This window comes from Stegostoma tigrinum, chromosome 22 (assembly GCF_030684315.1).
Source record: "Stegostoma tigrinum isolate sSteTig4 chromosome 22, sSteTig4.hap1, whole genome shotgun sequence".
Classification (NCBI taxonomy): domain Eukaryota; kingdom Metazoa; phylum Chordata; class Chondrichthyes; order Orectolobiformes; family Stegostomatidae; genus Stegostoma; species Stegostoma tigrinum.
Window position 1 is genome coordinate 49,860,441 of NC_081375.1, and position 21,898 is coordinate 49,882,338.

The 21,898-nt window shown below is 43.7% G+C and overlaps 1 protein-coding gene across 1 annotated transcript in view; it reads right to left on the reverse strand.

Annotated features, from left to right (window-relative positions):
• cacna1g (calcium channel, voltage-dependent, T type, alpha 1G subunit) overlaps window positions 1–21,898 on the reverse strand; it is a 465,891-nt gene that overhangs the window by 410,425 nt on the left and 33,568 nt on the right. Inside the window, exon 3 of the mRNA XM_048554900.2 lies at window positions 4,799–4,896. Within this exon, the coding sequence (XP_048410857.1) occupies window positions 4,799–4,896 (98 nt within the window). The remainder of the gene's footprint in view (window positions 1–4,798; window positions 4,897–21,898) is intronic.

Consider the following 21,898-nt stretch of genomic DNA (forward strand, 5'->3'; position numbering starts at 1 on the left):
GATCAAGCATTATGAGGGAGTGATGTGAGGGAGTGAGCATGAGGAACAAAGATAGTAAAATTTAACTGTTGTGGAAGTTTCAAATCAATTGTAGTGGAGCAGATTTCTATTATATATTCCAACTGTTCTTTAATTCACTTAAGGAGGTTGCAGTGAGGCCTGAACTGCTTCCATATTCCCTTCGTTTTGCTTTCATTGTCAATAGATGTGAAGCTGGAATGGCACAGCAGGTCAGACAGCATCCAAGGAGCAGGAAAGCTGACATTTTTGACCAAAACTCTTTGTCAGGACTGGGGAGGGGGAGAGAGCCCAGAAATAAATGGCAGGGAAGGGGCGCTCGTGGAAGAGTAGGAGAGATGGTGATAGGTGGATGCAAGTAGGGGGTTATTGTGGTTGGCCAATGGGAAGGGAGAGGTGGATAGGTGAGTAGGAAGATGGATAGGTTGGGTCAGGTCAGGAGGTGAGGAGGAGGAAGGGGAGGGCTGGACATTGGATAAGGCTGGGGGTGGAGGGATTTTGAAGTTGGTGAAGTCAATGTTGAGGCCATTGGGCTGAAAGCTCCCAAGGCGAAATATTGTTCCTCCAGTTTATGTTTGGCCTCACTCTGACAGTGAAGGAGGCCCAGGATGGACATGTCGCCAGGGGACGGGGAGGGGGAGTTAAAATGGATGACAACTGGAAGGTCAGGTTGGTTGGTGTGTGCAGAGCATGGATGCTCTGTGAACCGGTCCCTGACTCTACATCCCCTCTCACCCACCCTCCTGCAAAAGTGCTATCCCATGCTCTCAGAGATAGCAAGAACTGTCGATGCTGGAGTCAGAGATAACACAGTGTGGAGCTGGAGGAACTCAGCAGGCCGGGCAGCATCAGAGGAGCAGGAAAGTTGACGTTTTGGGTTGGGACCCATTTGGTCTCCCCAATATATAGGAGACCACATTGGGAGCAATGGGTACAATAGATCAGGTTGGAGGGAGTGCAGGTGAAACTCTGCTGGATCTGGAAGGGCTGTTTGGGGCCTTGGATGGAAGTGAGAGGGAGGCGTAGGGGTGGTATGTGAGGTCTAAGAGGACTCTATCCTTATTGCTGTTGGGTGGAGCGAGGTTGAGGGTAGAAGTGTGGGAAATGGAGGAGATTTGGTTGAGGGCATCTTTAATTGCAGAGGTGGGGGGGGGGGCATTCCGGTTCCTAAGGTAGGAGGATATCTGGGATGTCCTGGAGTAAAACTCCTCATTCTGAGAACAGATGCGGCAGACGTGGAAGAATTGAGAAAACTTTCAATTCCCCAGTCCCCAACGCTCAGCTTTACACCTGTACCCCCACACAGGCGGCCTAAAAACCCTCTGCTTCTTTCTCTTCCATAGGCCCTACCAATCCCCCTCTAGTGACACTCCCATTCGCCGGGCAGAACTGCTCCTCACCCTCAACAATTTTTCCTTTGGTACCTCCTACTTCCTGCAACCCAAAGGGGTGGCCATGGGCACCAACATGGGCCTCTTTGTAGGATTCGTGGAATATTCCCTTTTCCACAACTAGACCGGGACCATCCCTCACCTCTTTCTCCGCTGTATTGATGAGTGCATCAGTGCTGCCTCATGCTCCCATGAGGAGCTCGAGCAGTTCATCAACTTCGCCAACACCTTCCACCACACCCTCATATTCACTTGGACTATTTCTGACATGTCCCTCCCCTTCCTAGATCTCTCCATCTCCGTCTCTGGAAATCGACTGACCGCTGACATCCATTTCAAACCCACTGATTCCCACAGCTACCTCGACTACATTCCCTCTCACCCACCCTCCTGCAAAAGCGCTATCCCATGCTCTCAGAGATAGCAAGAACTGTCGATGCTGGAGTCAGAGATAACACAGTGTGGAGCTGGAGGAACTCATAACACAGTGTGGAGCTGGAGGAACTCAGCAGGCCGGGCAGCATCAAAGGAGCAGGAAAGTTGACGTTTTGGGTTGGGACCCATTTCTGAAGAGGAGCTCCAACCCGAAATGTGAATTTTCCTGCTTCTCTGATGCTGCTTGGCCTGCTGAGTTCCTCCAGCTCCACACTGTTATCCCATGCTCTCAATTCCTCTGCATCTGCTACATCTGTTCCCAGGATGAGGCGTTCCACTTCACGACATCCCGGATATGCTCCACATTAGGGGCTGTAGCATTCCCCCCCCCCATCTGTAATTAAGGATGCCCTCAACTACTTCTCCATTTCTTGCACTTCTACCCTCAAACCATGCTCTCCCAACTACAAAAGGATGGAGATTCTCTAGTCTTCACGTATCACCCCACCAACCTCTTAACCCAATGGACCATCCTCTGACAGTCTCACCATCTACAATCAGATCCTCCCCCCCCACCAACAAGATATTTCCCTCCCCACCCCGTCCGCTTTTCACAGGGAGCGCTCATTCTGTGCCTCCGTTGTCAGCTCTACACTCCCCATCAACCTCTCCATCACACCCGGTACCTTTCCCTGTAACTGCAAGAGGTGCTACACCTGCCCCTATGCCTTCCTCTCACCTCTAACCAAGGCCCCAAACAATCCTCCCAGATCTGGCAGAAATTCCCCTTCAATTCCTCCATTCTGACCTCTTGTGCCCGTTGCTCCGAATGTGGTCTCGTGTATGCCAGGAAGATTAAAAGCAGACTCGGGGATCTGTTCACAGAGCACCTACGCTCTGCACACATCAACCAACACGAACTTCCAGGTGCCATCCATTTTAATTCCCACTTCTGCTCTCCTGGTGACATGTCTATCCTGGGCCTCCTTCACTGTCAGAGTGAGGCTAAACATCAACTGGAGGAACAATACCTGATATTTTGCCTTGGGAACTTACAGCCCAATGGACTTAATATTGGCTTCACCAGCTTCAAACTCCCTCCAACCCCAAGCCTTATCCCATGTCCAGCCCTCCCCGTCCTCCTCACCTCCCTGACCTGACCCAACCTGTCCATCTTCCTACTCAACCATCTGCTCCACCTTTCCTACGGACCAATCACAATACTCCCCTACCTGTATCCACTGATCACCATTTCTCTTACCCTTCCACTAACCCCACAGTCCGTTTATTTCTGGGATCCCCTCCCCTTCCCCAGTTCTGATGAACGATTTCAGCCTGAAACGTTGATTTTCCTCCTCCTCAGATGCTGTCTGACCTGCTGTGCTTTTCTACTTCACATTTATTGACTCTGGCATCCAGCATCTGCAGTTTTTACTGTCTCCAAGTCGTTTGTTTTTTATTGCTTTGAAGGAAAGAAAAATTTGCATTTCACATTGTAGAACCTTTCTCATTGCCAGGAAAACCTTTTGAAGCCAATGACATCATTTCCATAAGAGCAGACAAAGGCCATTCAGCGTCTCGAGTCTGCCTTGTCATTTAACGAGATCATGGTCGATCTGAATCCTTAATTCTTCTTTCCTGCTTTTTCGCCATAACTGTTGATTCCCTTACTGATTAAAACTCTACCTCTAGTGATTGGTATTATTGTGTTAAGGCGGCACAGTGGCTCAGTGGCTTTCACTGCTGCCTCACAGTGCTGGGGACTTGGGTTTGATTCTAGCATTAGGCGTGACTTGTGTCGAGTTTGCATATTTTACCCATGTCTGTGCGGATTTCTGTTGGGTGCTCCGGTTTCTTCCCACAGTCCAAAGACGTGCAGGTTAGGGTGGGCTGGCCATGCTAAATTGCCCCATAGTGTTGAGGGATGTGCAGGCTAGGTGTATCAGTCATAGGAAATGCAGGGATAGGGTGAGATAATCTTCAAAGAGTCATTGGAGACTTGATGGGGCCTTTGGCTTCTTTCTGCCCTGTATAGCATTGCATGATTGTAGTTCTTTTGTTCCTCTTGCTTATTTAGTGATTTTGGATTGCTGTTAGTGCCTTCCATCATGAAGACTGATGTAAAACATTTATTCAATTCCTCTGCAATGTTCTGTTTCCCCATTATTATCTTCCCTACCTCATTTATTTATTTTAAGAAGCTCTTGCTCTTGCTACGCTTAAAGTTTATTTTCATCACCTTTCTTATTTTTTGGTCACCTTTTGTTACTTTTTAAAACTTTCCCATTCCTCTGTCTTACCACCAATCATTACTACAAAGTTCTAAGGAAGCATCACCAGACCCGGAACATTAACTCTGTTTTTTCCTTCACAGATGCTACCAGACCTGCTGAGCTTTTCCAGCAACTTTGATTTTGTTCCAGATTAACAGCATCCGCAGTTCTTTTGGTTTTTATTCCTGTACAGTATGTCTTTTTCTTTAAATTTGAAGCTTAACTTGTCTAGGTAACCATGGTTAGCTTATCCCTTTCCTAACTGGAATATGTATTTGCCAAGAGGAGAGGAATGTTTGCCATGGACCTGGAGTCACATATAGGCCAGATTAGATAAGAATTCGAAGGGACATCAGTGAACCTGGTGGATATTTAAACAATAGTTCAAGGAAATGCCATGGTCAATGTTATTGAGACTAGTTTTTTTAAAATTTCAGATTTATTAACAAAGTTCATATTCCGATAATTAGCATGGTGGGATTTGAACTCTTGTCTCAAGGGTATTAACCTAGGATGACTCATCCAGTGACAGTACCACTATGCCACCACCTTCCTCCAGCCTGAGTTTTGACCCAGATAATCTATTATTTTTTCTACTGCGAAGATAAACACAAAATATTTGTTTAACTCCTCTCAAAATGCCACATCCAGCTCTTTCTTGCAGTCCCGTCAGTTAGCCACAACATTAACTGGAACTGGATGAAAACTGTTTCGGTATTGTTAAGGGATAATCATACTTACTGGGAACTCTGTTAATGGCTCGAAGCGGTCGCAGTACCCTCACAGTACGGACAGCTGATAGACTGACATTCTGTAGGTCCAGTGAATACTCTAACATGCTGGAAAACAAACAGAAGGGTAACCATTATGGGCCATTCACAATAATAGACAAGGTAATGGGTGTGAGTCATCATTCATTTCTCAGACCACACCTTTCCCAACATTTCTGTAACATCAGCGTGTTTCACATTCATGTTGTCTGCTTTACTGCATGGCAACGAGAGAAACAAAAGAAAACTGTTCAAACTCAGTAAATCAGAACCACAGCCAACATATTTGCAACACATGCATTTGCACCTGAAATAGGGACAAGGTTAATGTTCCAAATGCGAACCTTCATGGGAACTAGCAGACTGATGCTTAAGAGGCCTCCTCTATGGTTGGAGTTGCCAGCTCAGGTTAGAGAGTTTTCAATTTGTGCTCCTGAGATGCTGCTTGGCCTGCTGTGTTCATCCAGCCTCACATTTTATTACCAGTGATCACAACCTGTTTCTCCACCCCCTCCCCCCTCCATTTTCTGGCTCACTCCACAGAGAAAAGCGAACGGAATCTTTGTCTTTTAATTAAACTGAACTGCTCGTCAAACAGGTTTTGTTTGTTCATTCCAATATTTTTATGACTGAGGAATGTTCACAGACATAGTAGACTCCCCTAGGATGATTTTCTTGCTCTTGTTCACCATGCTGCCCAGATCAGTTCTGCAGAATTGGCAGCCCTATTGAAGAGTACCACCATAGATACAGCCTCAGGGCGCTTTCTCAAAGGGTCTGTCGCTCGGCAAGTGATTTTAAGTTGGAATTGATATGTTTGTATCACTTGCTACATGAAAGAACAGCACACAGCATTTTATCATTGGCCACCAGGGAGGAAGTTTCATTCATAGGGCACCTTCTGCAAGCTCAGCTGGTCCCAAAGTGTTTCACAGCCAATGAAGAGCAGCCAGAATCGGAAGTGTTGGGACAACCAATTTGCACAAAGCAAGCTCCCACAAACAGCACTGCGTAAATGAGACCATAATTTTCATTCCTGAAGTTGAGAGAGGAATAAATATTGTCCAAGACATTGGAGGGAGCTCCTTTGCCCTCCTTGAACCCCATTGGGTCTTTTCACATGAGAGAAAAGACAGGGCCTTGGTTTAATCTCTGTTTTAAAAGGCAGCACTTCAGGGGCTGGGTTTAATGCTGGAGAACTGCTGGGAGGCCTGTCTTACTTTGATGGGGGAAGAGGTGGGTGCAAAAGAATGTAATCCCTTACTGGCCAACATTGGGTCTTCTACAGAACACAGACCCTGCTGGTTCAGAAATCCCACCCTCTGGGAGCTGCTAGCCAATCAGAGGCTACTGGCTATCCATTAGTCGAACAGGCAAAAGGAGTCACAGTTGGTGTAGGTAAATGCTCCAAAACCCAGCCTGAGGATTAATACTGGATCCCTGGTCACAGGGGAGTGGGGTGGGATGGGGGTCATTGTAAGTGGTTCTCCAGGGACTAGGGGCAGAGGGCTTAGAGGCAAGAGGCAAGAGTGAGGTGGAGGAAGTGGGGTAAGACATTTACATCCCGTGATTGGATGCTGGGTGCTTGTCAACGAGACCCTTCTATCGAGTTGGTAGTTTCTGGGGGCCTGGGATTACCATGTGGCTCCCATTTAGTCTCAGAGTTGCCACTAAATTCTGGTGTGACTCTGTTTTAATGGCTTTCACTGATGATCCTGATTGACAGTCTGCTGCCAGTGGGCTGGTTCCTGTGTCAGGTTCTTTCTGACCCCAACTTAATCAAGAGCAGCTTTCCCAACACGAGGAATCCAATGTAGGAAATGCCGAGCAATTCTCCAGACCGAGTCTAGATTAATTGACTTGATTAGGATACATCTGTTGGGCAAATAATGCACTGCAGGATTTGATGTGATTTACTGTTGTCACATGTACCGAGGTACAGTGAAAAGTATTGTTTTGCATGCTAACCAGACAAATCATAGCTTACATAAGCACATCACGGTAATAGAACAGAATGCAGAATATAGTGTTACATCTGTAGAGAAGGTGCAGAGAAAGATCAGGTCTAACATATGAGCGGTCTGTTCTAAAGTCTGATAACAGCAGGTCGAAGTTGTTCTTAAATCTGTTGGCATGCCTCTTCGAGGGCATTGGTACAGACAGATTGTGAGGTTTCAACCAAACATCTCTCCCCATTTTTACCAACAGCCCATAAACAGATCGAGATTTTAGTTTTATAATCAGTGAAGGTAGTTTCCCCCCAATCCCTCTGTTGGCAGATTCTGATTTTGTAAGGATTATCACAAGACTATCATCAAGTTTAACCAGAAGTAGGATTTATTTCAAAAACTCTTAGATGGCAGGGAATACTCTGCAAGACAGGAATGCTTACAAAACATATATGGGGAGATAGAATTAGAAACAGTAAAGAGGCTATTCTATTGGTAACTAGTACAAAGCAACCAAAAGTGACTGAAATAACTCCACAAAGGCCTGTACCCTGTCACCAAGTCACACCTCATTTACACCTTCATAGTATATGACACTGATCCAGCTAGTTAAGAGCTTGCTGTTAGAGTAAACAGAGCCCCTCACACTCCTGTTTATATCTGTCAGCCAGGACTCTCTGATTAGACAAGGTTAGCAGCCCCAATCAGGGAACTCATATTCTATGAGGTCCGACTCAATAGATAAACAATGTCCTTGCTTTAAAGGTAGAGTTGATAAGCCCCAGACTGGAGCTGGCAGGCTGGAAATCCTTTGTGAGGACGGTTGATGGGCCAGCCAACAATTGAAAATTTAGAGTTTCTTTTCCAAAAGTCTTTTGAGGAGGTTTTGATGTAATATACCTTCTGCTTCACTGTTTTGATGGAAGAAGGTTGATTATTTCCAGAGAGTACAAAAACACATGGTTGGTCCTGTTTTATAGGCCAGAATATTTTCTTTGAAGGCCACAGTTAGGTTGATGTGGACAGTAAATGCGGCTCCTAAACAGTCTGCTATTTCAAAACTGTACGGGTAAAATGATGACAAACACAGAGAATGCTGGAGAAACTCAGCAGGTCTTGCAGCATCTGAGAAGAGAGAAACAGAGTTAATAGAGTTAGAGTCATACAGCATGTAAACTGACCCTTTGGTCCAACTCATCCATGCCGACTGAGTTTCCCAGACTAAATAGTTCCATTTGTCTGTGCTTGGTCCATATCCCTCTAAACCTTTCCGATTCACTTCCCTGTTCAAATACCTTTTAAATGTTGCGACTGTATCTGCATTTACCACAGCCCTTGGCAGTTCATTCCACACGTGAACCACTTTCTGTCTGAAAAAGCTGCCTCTCAGGTCCCTTTTAACTCTTTGTCCTGTCATGTTAAAAATATGCCTTCTCATTTTGAACTCCCTACCCCAGGAAAAGACCTTTGCTATTCACCTTATCGATGCCCCTCATGATTTTATAAACCTCTATAAGGTCACCCCTCAATCCCCTACACTCCAGTGAAAAAAATACCAGCCTAACTAGCCTCTCCTTATTACTCAAACCCTCCAGTCCTGGTAATATCCTTGTAAATCTTTTCTACCGCTTTTTCAATTTAATAATATCCTTCCTATAAAAGACCAGAGTTGTGCACAGCACTCCAAAAGTGGCCTCACCAACATCCTGGACAAGCGCAACATGATGTCCCAACTCCTATATTTAATGGTCTGAGCAATGAAGGTAAGGGTGCTAACTGTCTTCTTCACCATTCTATCGACATGTAATGCCACTTTCAAAGGTATATGTACCTGAACTTCTAAGTCTCTCTGTTTGATAACAATCCCCAGGGCCCTAGCATCAACTGTATAAGCCCTGCCCCATGTGTGTCTTCCCAAAGTGCAACACCTTGCATTTATCCAAATTAAACTCAGTCTGGTCTTCTTCAGAACCGAGTTTAATCTTTCCAGCTTTCGCCATATTTCGCCTTTATTCGTGCGTTAAAAAATGTAGTTAGATTCAGTGTGGTGGGAATCATGTGACCAAGTCTGCTCAGTGGATGAAGTCGTTCCCATCAAAATGAAGGCTTTGTGGATAGCCAATCGTCTTTGGCCTATTTGAGAGGTTTGCTGGAAAGTCAGGGACATATCCTACTGCACAGGGCCATTTCTTGGAGAAAACTATCCCTGCAGCAGGTTAGAACACAAATAAGTATTGCAGACCCGTTCAAAGTTACTTAGGCTGTTACTTGCCTGGCTGCCATTGACTTCTGAGAATTTTATGGAAGGTTATTGTTAAGGCCAGGTTCTTCAATGTGAATGTACCCTGTCACCTCTGATAATGTTCACAACAGTTTTGAAGTAGTCACTAAATTATATATATGAATGTGTATCAAAATTATGTTTCGTTATTCCATTTGCTACGGCATGCTGGAGAATGATGGAAAATGTTCCATGCTGGTTGTGATTTGACCTCTGCAAACTCATTAGAATGGTACAGGTGAGGCACTGCTCTGAGACCTCACTGTGACGCTGTCAGACCCAACACAAGATGTGAACTGCGCCCATGGTGTATTTGATTCTTCTCCAAAAACACAAACTCAGGAATGTGTCATGACCTTTCACCCAACAGCTACAACAAAAACCATTGTGTCAAAGGTTTTGCATTTCCACGCTGGGCCATCTGTTGTGAACATTATCAGAGGCTTCCTGTGGTTCTGATAGTGGTGGTCCAACACAGTCCTGCTCCTCAGTGATTGTGGACACTGTAACTCTGGAGGGTTCACCTCATGCACACAACTATTTGGCAGTTTCTACCTGTGGTAACGTAATAATTTATTTAAGCCTTTGCCCAGGCATTCAATGTACATCATTAATACACTTGTGGCCAATCCTAATCAGCAGAAGCTCTCAACTGCTTGTGATGTGTTTTCAACCACAGAATAATGTGTTTCCATGGTGACTGTCGGCATTTAGCACTGGTTTGAAAGACAAAAATATATGTTTTTGTCACTTTTATTCTGTTGCCAGGTATCATTATTCCATTGGAAATGCTTGTTATTTCCTCCGCTAATGCCAATTATTAATTGTTTACTACGCCAATGCAGCTTTCCACAGCGAAAATGCATAATTACTGCAAATATAAATTGATGAGTCCCTGAAGTATTTTGCTTTGGTGTCAGTGGGTTGCATTCTTGCTTTTGCTAGAAGGTTGTAGGGTCAAGTTTCATTGCAGAGACTTTTCAAAGCTGTGAGGGACACAGTTACAGACTGCTCATCACCAGGGGCCTTTGAGCTAAGGAATAACGACATGACAACAGCCTTCTGATTGACTCCAGAAACATAGAGACCAGGCTGTCACTCCACTGCAGTAGAGAGGGAGTGCTGCACTGCCAGAGATGTTACTCCTCAGACGAGATGTTAAACTGAGTCCCTGTCTTTCCCCCTGTATTACTATGTCATTTGTGTTACATATCACCCCAGTGATTTCTTCCAATGAATCTGAATTCTTTTCAGCAAACACTCTGGTGTGAATGTTAGTCCACAAGATAAACTGTTCAATTTGTAATTCCAAAAAGGCATGAGAAAGGCTGTCAGCTTTACAGAATCATACAATGCAGAAGAAACCCTTCAGTCCATTGAGTCTGTACTACCAACAAATTACACTCAATCTACACTAGTCTCATTTTCCAGAACTCGGCTCATAGCATTCAATATTATGACATTTCAAGTGCACATCAAAGTTGTTACATTTCCCATCTCAACTACCTTCCCAAGCAGTGCATTCCAGATCCCCATCACCTTCTGGTGAAAACGCTTTCCCACAAATCCCCTCTAAATGTCCTGATTTTCATCTTAAAATTATGCCCCATTGTTAATGACCTTTCAGCTAAGGGGAACTGCTGCTTTCTATCCATCCTGTCCATGCCCCTCAAAATCTCATACACCACTATCAGGTCCCCCCTCAAACTTCTCTGCTCCAAAGAAAACAACTTGAATTTATCCATCCTCTCTTCATTGTTGAAATGATCTATTCCAGGAATGCACTCGGTGAATCCACAATGCAACACTTCCAGTGCAATCACATCCTTCCTACAGTGTGGTCAGCAGAACTGCACACTGTATTCCAGCTGTGGCCTAACCAACTCCATGTTGAGCCCCCAACCCGCTCTTATCATCTATGTCACAACTGATAAAAGCAAATGTCCTTCCTCTGTGACTTTTTCACTACTCTATTAATTTGTTCTGCCACTCTCAGGGATCTGTGGACAAATGCCCCAAGATCCCTCTTGTTCCTCTCAGCTTCCTAATGTCCTGACATTCATTAAGTCCTCCCTTGTCTCGTTCCTTCTTTCAAAGTGCATCATCTCACACTTCATTTGTCACTGATCTGCCCATCTGATCAATTTGTTTATATCCTCCTGTAACTTAACATCTTCCTCCTCAATATTCACCCACCTGGCCAACCTTTGTATCAACTGCCCACTTGCTTATCATTATCCCTAACACTCTCATCTATGTTGTTTATATATAAGCAATAAGGGTCCCAGCTCTGATCCCATTGGTACACCAATGGACACCGGCTCCAGCACACAAACAGCCTTCTACTATCACCATCAATTCTGAGGAAGGGTCACCGGACCCGAAACATTAACTGTTTTCTCCTTCACAGATGCTGCCAGCCCTGCTGAGCTTTTCCAGCAACTTTGTTTTTGCTTCTACCACCACCCTCTGTCTCCTACCTTGTCAAAGGTTTTGCAGCAATCCATTTAAACTATATCAGTGGCACATTAACCTTTCTGGAGTTTTCATTCAAATGTAATTACCAGAATCTACTGTGCTCTAACTTTGGTGAATTGCTTGTTTTGCTAAACTTTCATCCATAGGAGACGTTGGGTGAATGTCACACTCTACCAGTAGTTTTATGAAGTTGAGCTGGATCCACACAGATTCTTCTTGAAACGTTAAGCATGGGCACAGTAACCTTTCCTGATCACCATCTCATACAATGTAGAATTATTCCTTAACTAAGCACAGGAATTACTTCTTCCTTAACTTCGTCCAGGGATTGGGTACGGTTTGCTCCCTGGTGTATGAGCTAGATTGGGTTTGCATTTCCCTTTATGGTAATATGGCACTCTACCTTCCATTTCCCCAAACCCATTTTGAAATTCACTTCCTTGATGTGCAGCTGCAATCTTGTTGACCTTGTGAATTCATTTCAGGGTTGAACACGCTTCTGGATGGCAAATAGAAATTCAGTCATTTCTCTCCCCTTGCATTTGAGTTCTCAATGACATTGCTCCAGGTCCCTGCAGTTTCATTGAGGATTGATATAATTTAATCTTTCTGAGCTACTTAAGCTGGCCTGACAACACAGAGATACTCACTACAAGTATCCATTTTAAACTCTGTGATGTGCCCATTCACTTTCAAGTCTATATTCAAATATTCATTCCCAGAATTGTTTCTTTTCTCTCTAGCTTTGAATCTTTTTTTCCACTTCTAAAGCCTGCCTTGGTATTGCAGACTTTCTCTGCTTGTTCACTGTACTTTGAATTGGAATTGTGAAGACTCTTCTAAAATGCCGCACTCCAGCAGCTGTGTCATTGAGCTCCCTGTGCTTGGGCCATCATCCCATTTATGAGGCTTCTTCCCTTCTCTTCCAGAAAGTCGCTTTACTCTGCTTTTTGCACAGAGTTACACTTTTGCACACTTTCTCCCCTGCAGCCAATGTGGAAACAGTTTACCTTATGTCTTCCATTCTGCTTCACTTCCTATTGTCTTCTGTCTCTGGAGCTCGGACTGCCTAGCGACCTGTACTGATTTTTACATGCACCAAATCCTTTTTGGCTTGAATAACCAGACCTGACCTGAAACACCAACCATGATCTGGTCATGTGTTAGTAGTTACTTCATATGCACCATTTGCTGCTGGCTGTTTGAGATTATTTCTAAATGAATCTGCTTTGTCTTTAGGTCTGCTTTCTTCAATTTGATTTCACACATTGCATTGTTAAATTGCTCCCTACACGGAAGCGTGCGTTGAATGCCCTCAGTACTTCTTCATTCAAAGGACTATTATTACTAATACTCTGTTGTGCAACTGCATCATTTGCAATGTCCCCACTGCATGCAGTAATCCATTAATCTGGATCTTTTGACCGTTTTTGTCCAACACTGACACGATTCTATACGTCATAAATCTTTTCTTGCCAACCTCGTTCTCTTGACTCTGTTGCATTCTGTCAATTATGTGGGATGGACCTGGGAAGAGTCAGGTTAGTCTCCATCCTGCTCCTTCAACTGTGGCTACTTTGAGAGCCTGACTAAGGCAAATGTGGATGCTGAATAACTGAGCCGGACAGTGACAGATACTGAAAAGACGCTAAAAAGTACTGGCAGCACTTCAGGTAGGGTAGTCTCCAAGCCTCGAAAGGATGCATCCTAAATTGCTGACAGATGTAAGGGACCAAATCGTGGAGACATGGACGGAAAATTTTCCACGCCTGCCTGACCACAGGATTAGTCCCAGGGGACTGGAGGATTGCAAATGTGGCTCGTTGTTTAAGAAAGGGACAAGAGATAACCCAGGAAACTACAGACCTGTCAGCCTGACGTCCCCAGTGGGAAACACATTCAGGTTATAATATGGGTTAAGATGGATAGACACTTAAAGAAAAATAAGTAAATACTAGTCAGTCAACATGGCTGTTCAAGGGCAGGTCATGTCTGACAAATTTGATTGAGTTCTTCAATATGGTGCCACAGGCAATGGAAGGGGGTAGTGCTATGGATGTTTTGTTCTTAAACTCTCAAGAAGCATTTGATACAGTGCCACATGGCTGGTTAGTTGGAAAATTAGAAATGTTCGGGATGGATGGGTCCTTGACAGCATGGGCTAGCAGTTGGGTAAAAGATTGGAAATGGAGAGTAGGTACGGATGGCTATTTCTCAGATTGGAGATGCATTGAAAGTGGCGTTCACCAGGTATTGCTGTTTGCACCCTTGATTTTTCTGATCTATAGCAACAATTTGGAGATGGTTGCTGAGGGAAATATCTCTAAGATTGCAAATGGTACTAAGCCAGGGAGAATAGTGACATGTGAGGATAATGCTGAGTGACTTCAGAGGGATGGTGACAAGTTGGCCAATTGGGCAGATGCCTGGCAGATGAATTGCAACGCACAGAAGGTAAAGCATTTTAGGAGAAGAAATATAGAGAAACAATATTGGCTGATTAATACAATTTTGAGGGGATTAATACAATTTCAAGCTTCGGTACATAATACTTCAAAGGTGGGCAGGCAAGTTGAACCAGTTGTTCGAATGTTTTATAGGATCCTTGGGCTTTTAATTAGCGGCATTATGTATAAAAGCAAGGAAGTGATGCCACTCCTCTACAAATCACTGCTGGGACTACATTTGGCGTATTGTGCATAATTCTGGGCACCTTATTTAAGGAAGGGTGCTAAAGCCCTGGAGAGAGCAAAAAGGAGATTTACTAGAATAACACCAGGAATGAAGGATTTTAGAATTGAGGAAAGATTAGAGACATTGGGTTTATTCTTTTTGGAACAGAAATGATTAAGATGTTGATTAAAATTATGAATAATTTTGACAAGATAAAGAAGAATATTCTGTTTCCACTCGTTTGTACGCCAGTAACCAAGGGCTGCAATTTCAAAATTGTCAGCAAGGGAGCTATGATTGAGATGAAAAGAAACTTATTTACCCAGACAGTTGTTATGCTGTGGAATGGGCTGCCTGGGAGAGCGGTGGGTTCCACAGGAGGTTTCAAAACAGAGCTGGATATATATTTGAAAGGGATGAATTTAAAGGGCTGTGAGAATGGGATAGCTGTTTCTGGAGCTAGGGTAGACATGATGGGTTGAATGGTCTTCTACTGTCCTATAAAATTTTATGATACTTTTGTACTGTCTTAAAGGTGCTATATGGAAGTAAGTTATTGTTGTATTAAGTCTCTCGGTTGCTTTGTGTTCGTATTTCAAGTCAGAATCGTAAACTGTGCTGACTTTATCTGTTCTCTTCCCCGACAGACGCGGATCCAGAAACTGATTCTAGATTAGGATTTAGCTGTGTCCTGGACAGCCCACATATATCAGCTGAGCCATGACAGAAGCCCTCACAATGTAGTTTGGTTTTGTCAGTCAAATATGCTTCTTCTATTTTTATATCTTTTTTAGGTCTTTAACGCTTTCTATCGTCATCTAATTGAACCAACTCCAGCTTGAATTACTGGCAGGAACTGTTTTTATACACAGATTAACAACAGATTCCTTATGACTGACGTAACCACAAATTTCACACCCAGATAGATAAAATGTCCATGTCCTCAATGCGCTGTGCGATTGGATGAATTCACAGCCTGGCTATCGGCCACGTTTGTTCTACCGTGGACCTATGGAACCTGAGCTTTGCTTTGGTTGGCGTAGGGGGGTTGTTTCTCTTCAAGTTAACAACGGCGTCAAAGGATGGTGGTGCTGTAAGTTAAGTGAACATTTCGTATCTCCCTCTCTCACTGCCCCAAACATTCAGATAGCACCCTTCACATTCAATGTTGTAGTACAGGGGCACTGTTGTCATTTCATGCACAGCAAGATTCCATGAGCAGCAACCTGATAAAACCAACTAATCTGCTTTACTGATTTTGTTTGAAGGGTTGGTATTAGTCAGGCCACAAATTCCTCTGTAAAGTGGCACCATACCACCCACCAGACAAAGCAGGCTGAACCCTGTCTAATGTCTCAGTTTCAAGGCAGCATTTCTGTCAGTGCAGCACTCCCTTAGCACTGCACTGAAGTTTCAGCCTATTTCTTGACCTAGAGATACAGAGATGGGAGCAGGGCCCACTGACTCACAGCTGGCAGAAAAGCAGTGGGTGCAAAGTGACTCCTGAGGTCTGTTTCCAGGACCTTGCATCCCTTTCCCATGGGAATTACGACATTATTCTGAGATATTCTGAGGCACTTAATTGGAAAAGTGCTGGGTCTCTCAGTGATTTAAGGCTTGGATAGATCAGACCCTCAGGCAGAAGCCAACAGATTCTGCGTCAGCAACACTGGGTGTTATTTTACAGGAACCTCCTCAGGAGATCAACGGCAATTGTCCAGGGTTGGGTAAGGGGAATGGATTAATTTTCTCAGGGAGGGAGGTGTTGGTCAGTAGTGAGTTAGTCAACAGGAAGGGCTGGGATTTGTCTTCGTGTGTCAGGTCCGCTGTTGGACTCAGAGCACCTTTGAAGCAGAAAACATTCCCCACCCCATCCTCGGAAAGCTGGAGGCCGATCCTACGGGATTTGTCAAGCAACGGCTCTGGGGCCACTTGAAGGTCTTCACTGGAAAGTTGCCCACAAACTAGGGCCTAACTGCTGGGAGGCAAAAGAACCCGAACCCTGGACCACCCGTTCCCGATAACATTGCTTCCCCGCCTTCAAACAGGCCTCTGTCGGGAGGAAGGCATTAAATTTTAACCAACAATTTGTATTAAGGCAGTGACTCTTAATGCCTGTGTATCAAAATGGATGCTGTTGAGTTGCTGTTTAATCTGGGGAGTGCAGGACTCTTGAGATGATGGATGTAAGGCACTTAGGAGGATCTAAGCAAATATATACCCTATCCAAGAAATATTTCCATCTTATTTCTGTGTGGCTCTGTTTTGATAAAAGCTCTGAGTCAAGCACATCTCCTTTCAACCACATTAATAAATTGGTCAGTATTTCACAGTACATTCATTACAATCGCTTTCAATGTTCAAATGCCATTTGAGTTGAAAAGCATGTATCAAAGAGAAGTAGACCTTTTGTTAGCAACAATAGCCCCTCAACAACCTGAAGTATCATTTTGGAATAACATCCTTCATTAAAAACATTTTTTTTTCATTATCTCACCTTTGAGGAAAGCTAAATGATGTCCAAGTGCCGAAGGCCCTGGCTTTAAAACAGGCCATTCATAATCGGGCATTGGGCAAATGCCTAGAGTTTTTTAATGTAGTGTTCACCCCAAGCTGTCATTTTCAAAATAAACATTTTTCATGGTTGGGGGGGGGGGGGGGGGTGGATGTTGCAAACATGGCCAGTATTTGCTGCTGATCCCTCCTTGGCCTTGAGCCGAGAGGATTTACTGTTCCTGTCTGGAATATTCCAGCTTCACTATTTCTTTCTGGAATGGCACAGACCTTACACAGTTCTGATGGCCTGAACACTTTCTCAGCTCTCTCAACTCCACAAGTTCTCCCAGCTCAGAGATTCCACGATCCAGAAATATTTCGGTGAGAATGACAAGTTCCCCCAAAATAAATCATGCTAAGAGAAAATGGTTCTCCCATCTGAGGTGAAATCCTGATTCTTCTCAAATGAACTGAAGTTCTAAAGCTAAACTAGTGGCCTCTGTTCTGTGTGTAAACTCAGCACAAACACCCCACCACAATGTGGAGGCACCGGTGTTAGACTGGGGTGGACAAGGTCAAAAATTACATGACACCAGGTTATAGTCCAATAGGTTTATTTGAAAACACCAGCTTTCAGAGCCTCACTCCTTCAGGTGTCAGCGAGAAAGGTGGCAGCAGGCACAGATTTTATAAGCAAAGGATCAAAGGGTCATAGAACTATGCAAATGTATTGAACAAACCTAAGATGGCTGTTAAATCTTTAATCAGTTAGAAAGGGTTAATATGCAAATCTCAGTTACAGACATTTGACTGAAGCCATCTTGGAAATGATGCATTTAGCTTACTGTTCTAAGTGACTTTCTGACCTTTTAAAAGAAAGTCACCTAGACAGAACAGACCAAAGTCTATCTGTCTCTATTATAAAATGCAAATTCAAGAATATATTAATATATTATATACATCTGGTACAGCGATACTACCAACACACTAATCCAGTACAATTGTCACCAGCATGCAGCAAAGGTTGCTGGGGAGGAGTAAGGTCATCATTGAAGGCATCAGTGAAGAGGTGAGTTCTGTGGGGTTTCTGACAGCATTTTAGACATATGATAAGGAGAATAGGAAAGTGAATGGTGCTTGCTTGAATGTAAAACTGCAGGAGACGATAATGTAGATGTTAATGCAGAAAATAAATTTGTAGAGTATAATTTAAAAATCCATATCAGGCAATTAATCAGGCTTGTGGAACAGAAATCTCCACAGATCAGCTTTGGTGTGACCCAGAGGTTAGAGGGGAACTATTATTTCCATCCAAATCAATATGGAGAAGCATAGCATTATCATTTCATATCATTATTATGTGAAGACAAGTTTTCTCAATTGATCTCAGTGAACGTGACCATGATATTTCCTTATGTGTACTTGCTGTTTGGCGGCAGTCTCAGATAGGACCCTGACTCACTTAGTAGAAATTTCTTTTATGTCATGGATGCAGTGCTGGTAAAAATTATTGTGTTCGCCTTACAACAGTCACGCAAATACCCTCTAAAATACAGCTCATTCTTACAAAATGAAAAACACATGGTTTGAAGCCCTGTTCAAGTGTTGTCAAAATGTTAAGTTACTTGAAATCTGGAAACTCTCCACATGTAAAGGTTTTCTTTTTAAAATCCACTGACAAATTACCCTTCTGAAGATTAGGTCAGAAGCCAAAAATAACATTAGTAAGGGATTTTATAAAAAAAAACTCATGTCCAGTTTTCCCCTGTTATCTGTTTGCTGAAGTCAGTGACTCATTCTGAGATTTAGATGTATTAGGTGTCAATACGCGACAACTGACTGAAATGTCTGTTATTTTCTTGCTGGCATAGCAGCTAGGCTTAGTCAAGGTCCCACTCTGACAGTGAGCACCCTGTCTGGGTTGACACTGAATGCACTTCAGGGCAAGAGCAGTGTGGTGGAGACGCTGTCTTTTGAATGAAGTACTAACCAAGGCTCGTTTTTCTCCCTCTCAGGTCAATGTGAAAGATTCCACGCAAGATTCGAAGAAGAGAACAGTCTTCTCGCAGTTTTCCGGCCCACAGTTACCTCAGGCACAATCAGTCCAGAAATGGCTTTTCTGATTAGTAGCACATTGCACACAGCAAGATCTGACAATCAGCAAAGTGTTTGCTGCATGTCCTACATCGATGAGGTAAGCCCAGCGGTGAGACTCATGACTCTGATGTTGGTGGGTCCGGTGCAGGCAGCGGCAATGCGGTGGAAGAGGACAATTGGCCCAGTAGCGAAAGATGGCACCTGAAGTTCGGTGACTTTGATGTTGGTTGGGTCCAGTGTAGATGGTGGTGAAGTGGCAGAGGAGGGATGATGGCACAGGCATCGTTGGCCATGTCAGAAGTCACATGACACCAGGTTATTGTCCAACAGATTTATTTAAAATCACAAACTTTCAGAGTGCTGCTCCTTCAGCAGGTGAACTTCACCTGCTGAAGGAGCAGTGCTCCGAAAGCTCTTGGCTTTAAGTAAACCTGTTAGACTATAACCTATGTCTTGTGACGTCTGACTTTGTCCACCCTAGTCCAACACCAGCACCTCCATATCTTCATTGATAATGAGCTGGCTCAGGACTGATAGACTCTGTTTGAACTATATCGCTCCCTTTTCTCCCGCCACATTCTAAAATTATTCAAAATGGTGCCGAATTGTGGTGACAAATGAAAGCTGTATTTTAACTGTTAAATACACATGACAATAAAATCATACATTTATTCAAAAGCAGTGGTTACTTTTCCAAGAAAATATTTAATGGCCTAAAGGAGTTCTTTGGAGCATTCTGAGGACCTGAAGGGTGCTACATGAATGCAAGACTGTTTTTTTTAATCCCTGTGCCAGTAGAGATCAGAAGCAAAACACTCTCCAGTAGTTCATCATAATATATATAGTGAGTACCTGACAGAGTTTACTGTGGCTGTCAAATAGTAGACATCGTGTCATTGTCAGGAATTATTTCATTTGGATCAGAAGGGTTATGCAATGAGGATGGGTAGTGAGATAAAATTAACAGATTTTAGACAACAGCCAATGACCGAAGCGTTTGTTTAAATGGAGGATAATGAATCACTGTCAGGGAATTCATGAGCCGGATATCAACAAGAAAGAAAACAAAGCTATAAACTGAACAACCATGAGATGGAAAGACCGCTTTAAATACAGAGAAAGTAGAACATGGAACTGTACAGCACAGGAACAGGCCCTTGGGCCCACAATGTTGTACCAAACATGATGCCAAATCAAATTAATCCCTTTTGCCTGCCCTTGGTCCATATCCCTCCATTCTTTGCATGTTCATGTGCTTATCTAAAAGCCCCTCAATCGTCCTTATCATACCTGCCTCCACTACTACCCATGGAAGTGCATCCCAGACTCTTAGCATCCAAGATTGCCGAGCCTTTGGCATTGATCTTTAAGTCGTCATTGTCTACAGGAATAGTGTCAGATGACTGGAGGATAGCAAATGTGGTTCCCCTGTTCAAGAAGGGGAGTAGAGACAACCCTGGTAATTATAGACCAGTGAGCCTTACCTCAGTTGTTGGTAAAGTGTTGGAAAAGGTTATAAGGGATAGGATTTATAATCATCTAGAAAAGAATAAATTGATTAGTGATAGTCAGCACGGTTTTGTGAAGGGAAGGTCATGCCTCACAAACCTTATTGAGTTCTTTGAGAAGGTGACCAAACAGGTAGATGAGAGTAAACCGGTTGATGTGGTGTATATGGATTTCAGCAAGGCGTTCGATAAGGTTTCCCACAATAGGTTATTGTACAAAATGCGGAGGAATGGAATTGTGGGAGATATAGCAGTTTGGATTGGAAATTGGCTTGCTGAAAGAAGACAGAGGGTGGTAGTTGATGGGAAATGTTCATCCTAGAGACCAGTTACTAGTGGTGTACCGCAAGGGTCGGTGTTGGGTCCACTGCTGTTTGTCACTTTTATAAATGACCTGGATGAGGGCGTAGAAGGATGGGTTAGTAAATTTGCAGACGACACTAAGGTCAGTGGAGTTGTGGATAGTGACGAAGGATGCTGTAGGTTGCAGAGAGACATAGATAAGCTGCAGAGCTGGGCTGAGAGGTGGCAAATGGACTTTAATGTGGACAAGTGTGAGGTAATGCACTTTGGTAGGAGTAACCAAAAGGCAAAGTACAGGGCTAATGGTAAGATTCTTGGTAGTGTAGATGAGCAGAGAGATCTCAGTGTCCATGTACACAGATCCTTGAAAGTTGCCACCCAGGTTGACAGGGCTGTTAAGAAGGCATACAGTGTTTTAGCTTTTACTCATAGAGGGATCGAGTTCCGGAACCAAGACGTTATGGTGAAGCTGTACAAAACTCTGGCCGCGCTTGGAGTATTGTGTACAGTTCTGGTCACCGCATTATAAGAAGGATGTGGAAGCTTTGGAAAGGGTGCAGAGGAGATTTACTAGGATGTTGCCTGGTATGGAGGGAAGGTCTTACGAGGAAAGGCTGAGGGACTTGAGGCTGTTTTCATTACAGAGAAGAAGGTTGAGAAGTGACTTAATTGAAACATATAAAATAATCAGAGGGTTAGATAGGGTGGATAGGGAGAGCCTTTTTCCTTGGATGGTGATGATGAGCACGAGGGGGCATAGCTTTAAATTGAGGGGTGAAAGATATAGGACAGATGTCAGAGGTAGTTTCTTTACACAGAGAGTAGTAAGGGAATGGAACGCTTTGCCTGCAACGGTAGTAGATTTGCCAACTTTAGGTACATTTAAGTCGTCATTGGATAAGCATATGGACGTACATGGAATAGTGTAGGTTAGATGGGCTTGAGATCTGTATGACACGTCAGCACAACATCGAGGGCCGAACGGCCTGTACTGTGCTGTAATGTTCTATGTTCTATCTCTGTATAAAGAAAAAAACTTGCCCCTCACATCTCTTTTGAACTTTTCCCCTCTCACCTTACCCTAGTATTAGACATTTCAACTCTGGGAAAATGATTCTGACTATCAAACTATCTATGCATCTCATAATTTTATAGATTTCTATCAAGTCTCCCCTCAGCCTCCTCCACTCCAGAGAAAGCAACCCAAGTTTTTCTAGGCTCTCCTTGTAGCTCATACCCTCTAAACCAGACGGCATCCTGGTAAACCTCTTCTGCACCCTACCTTA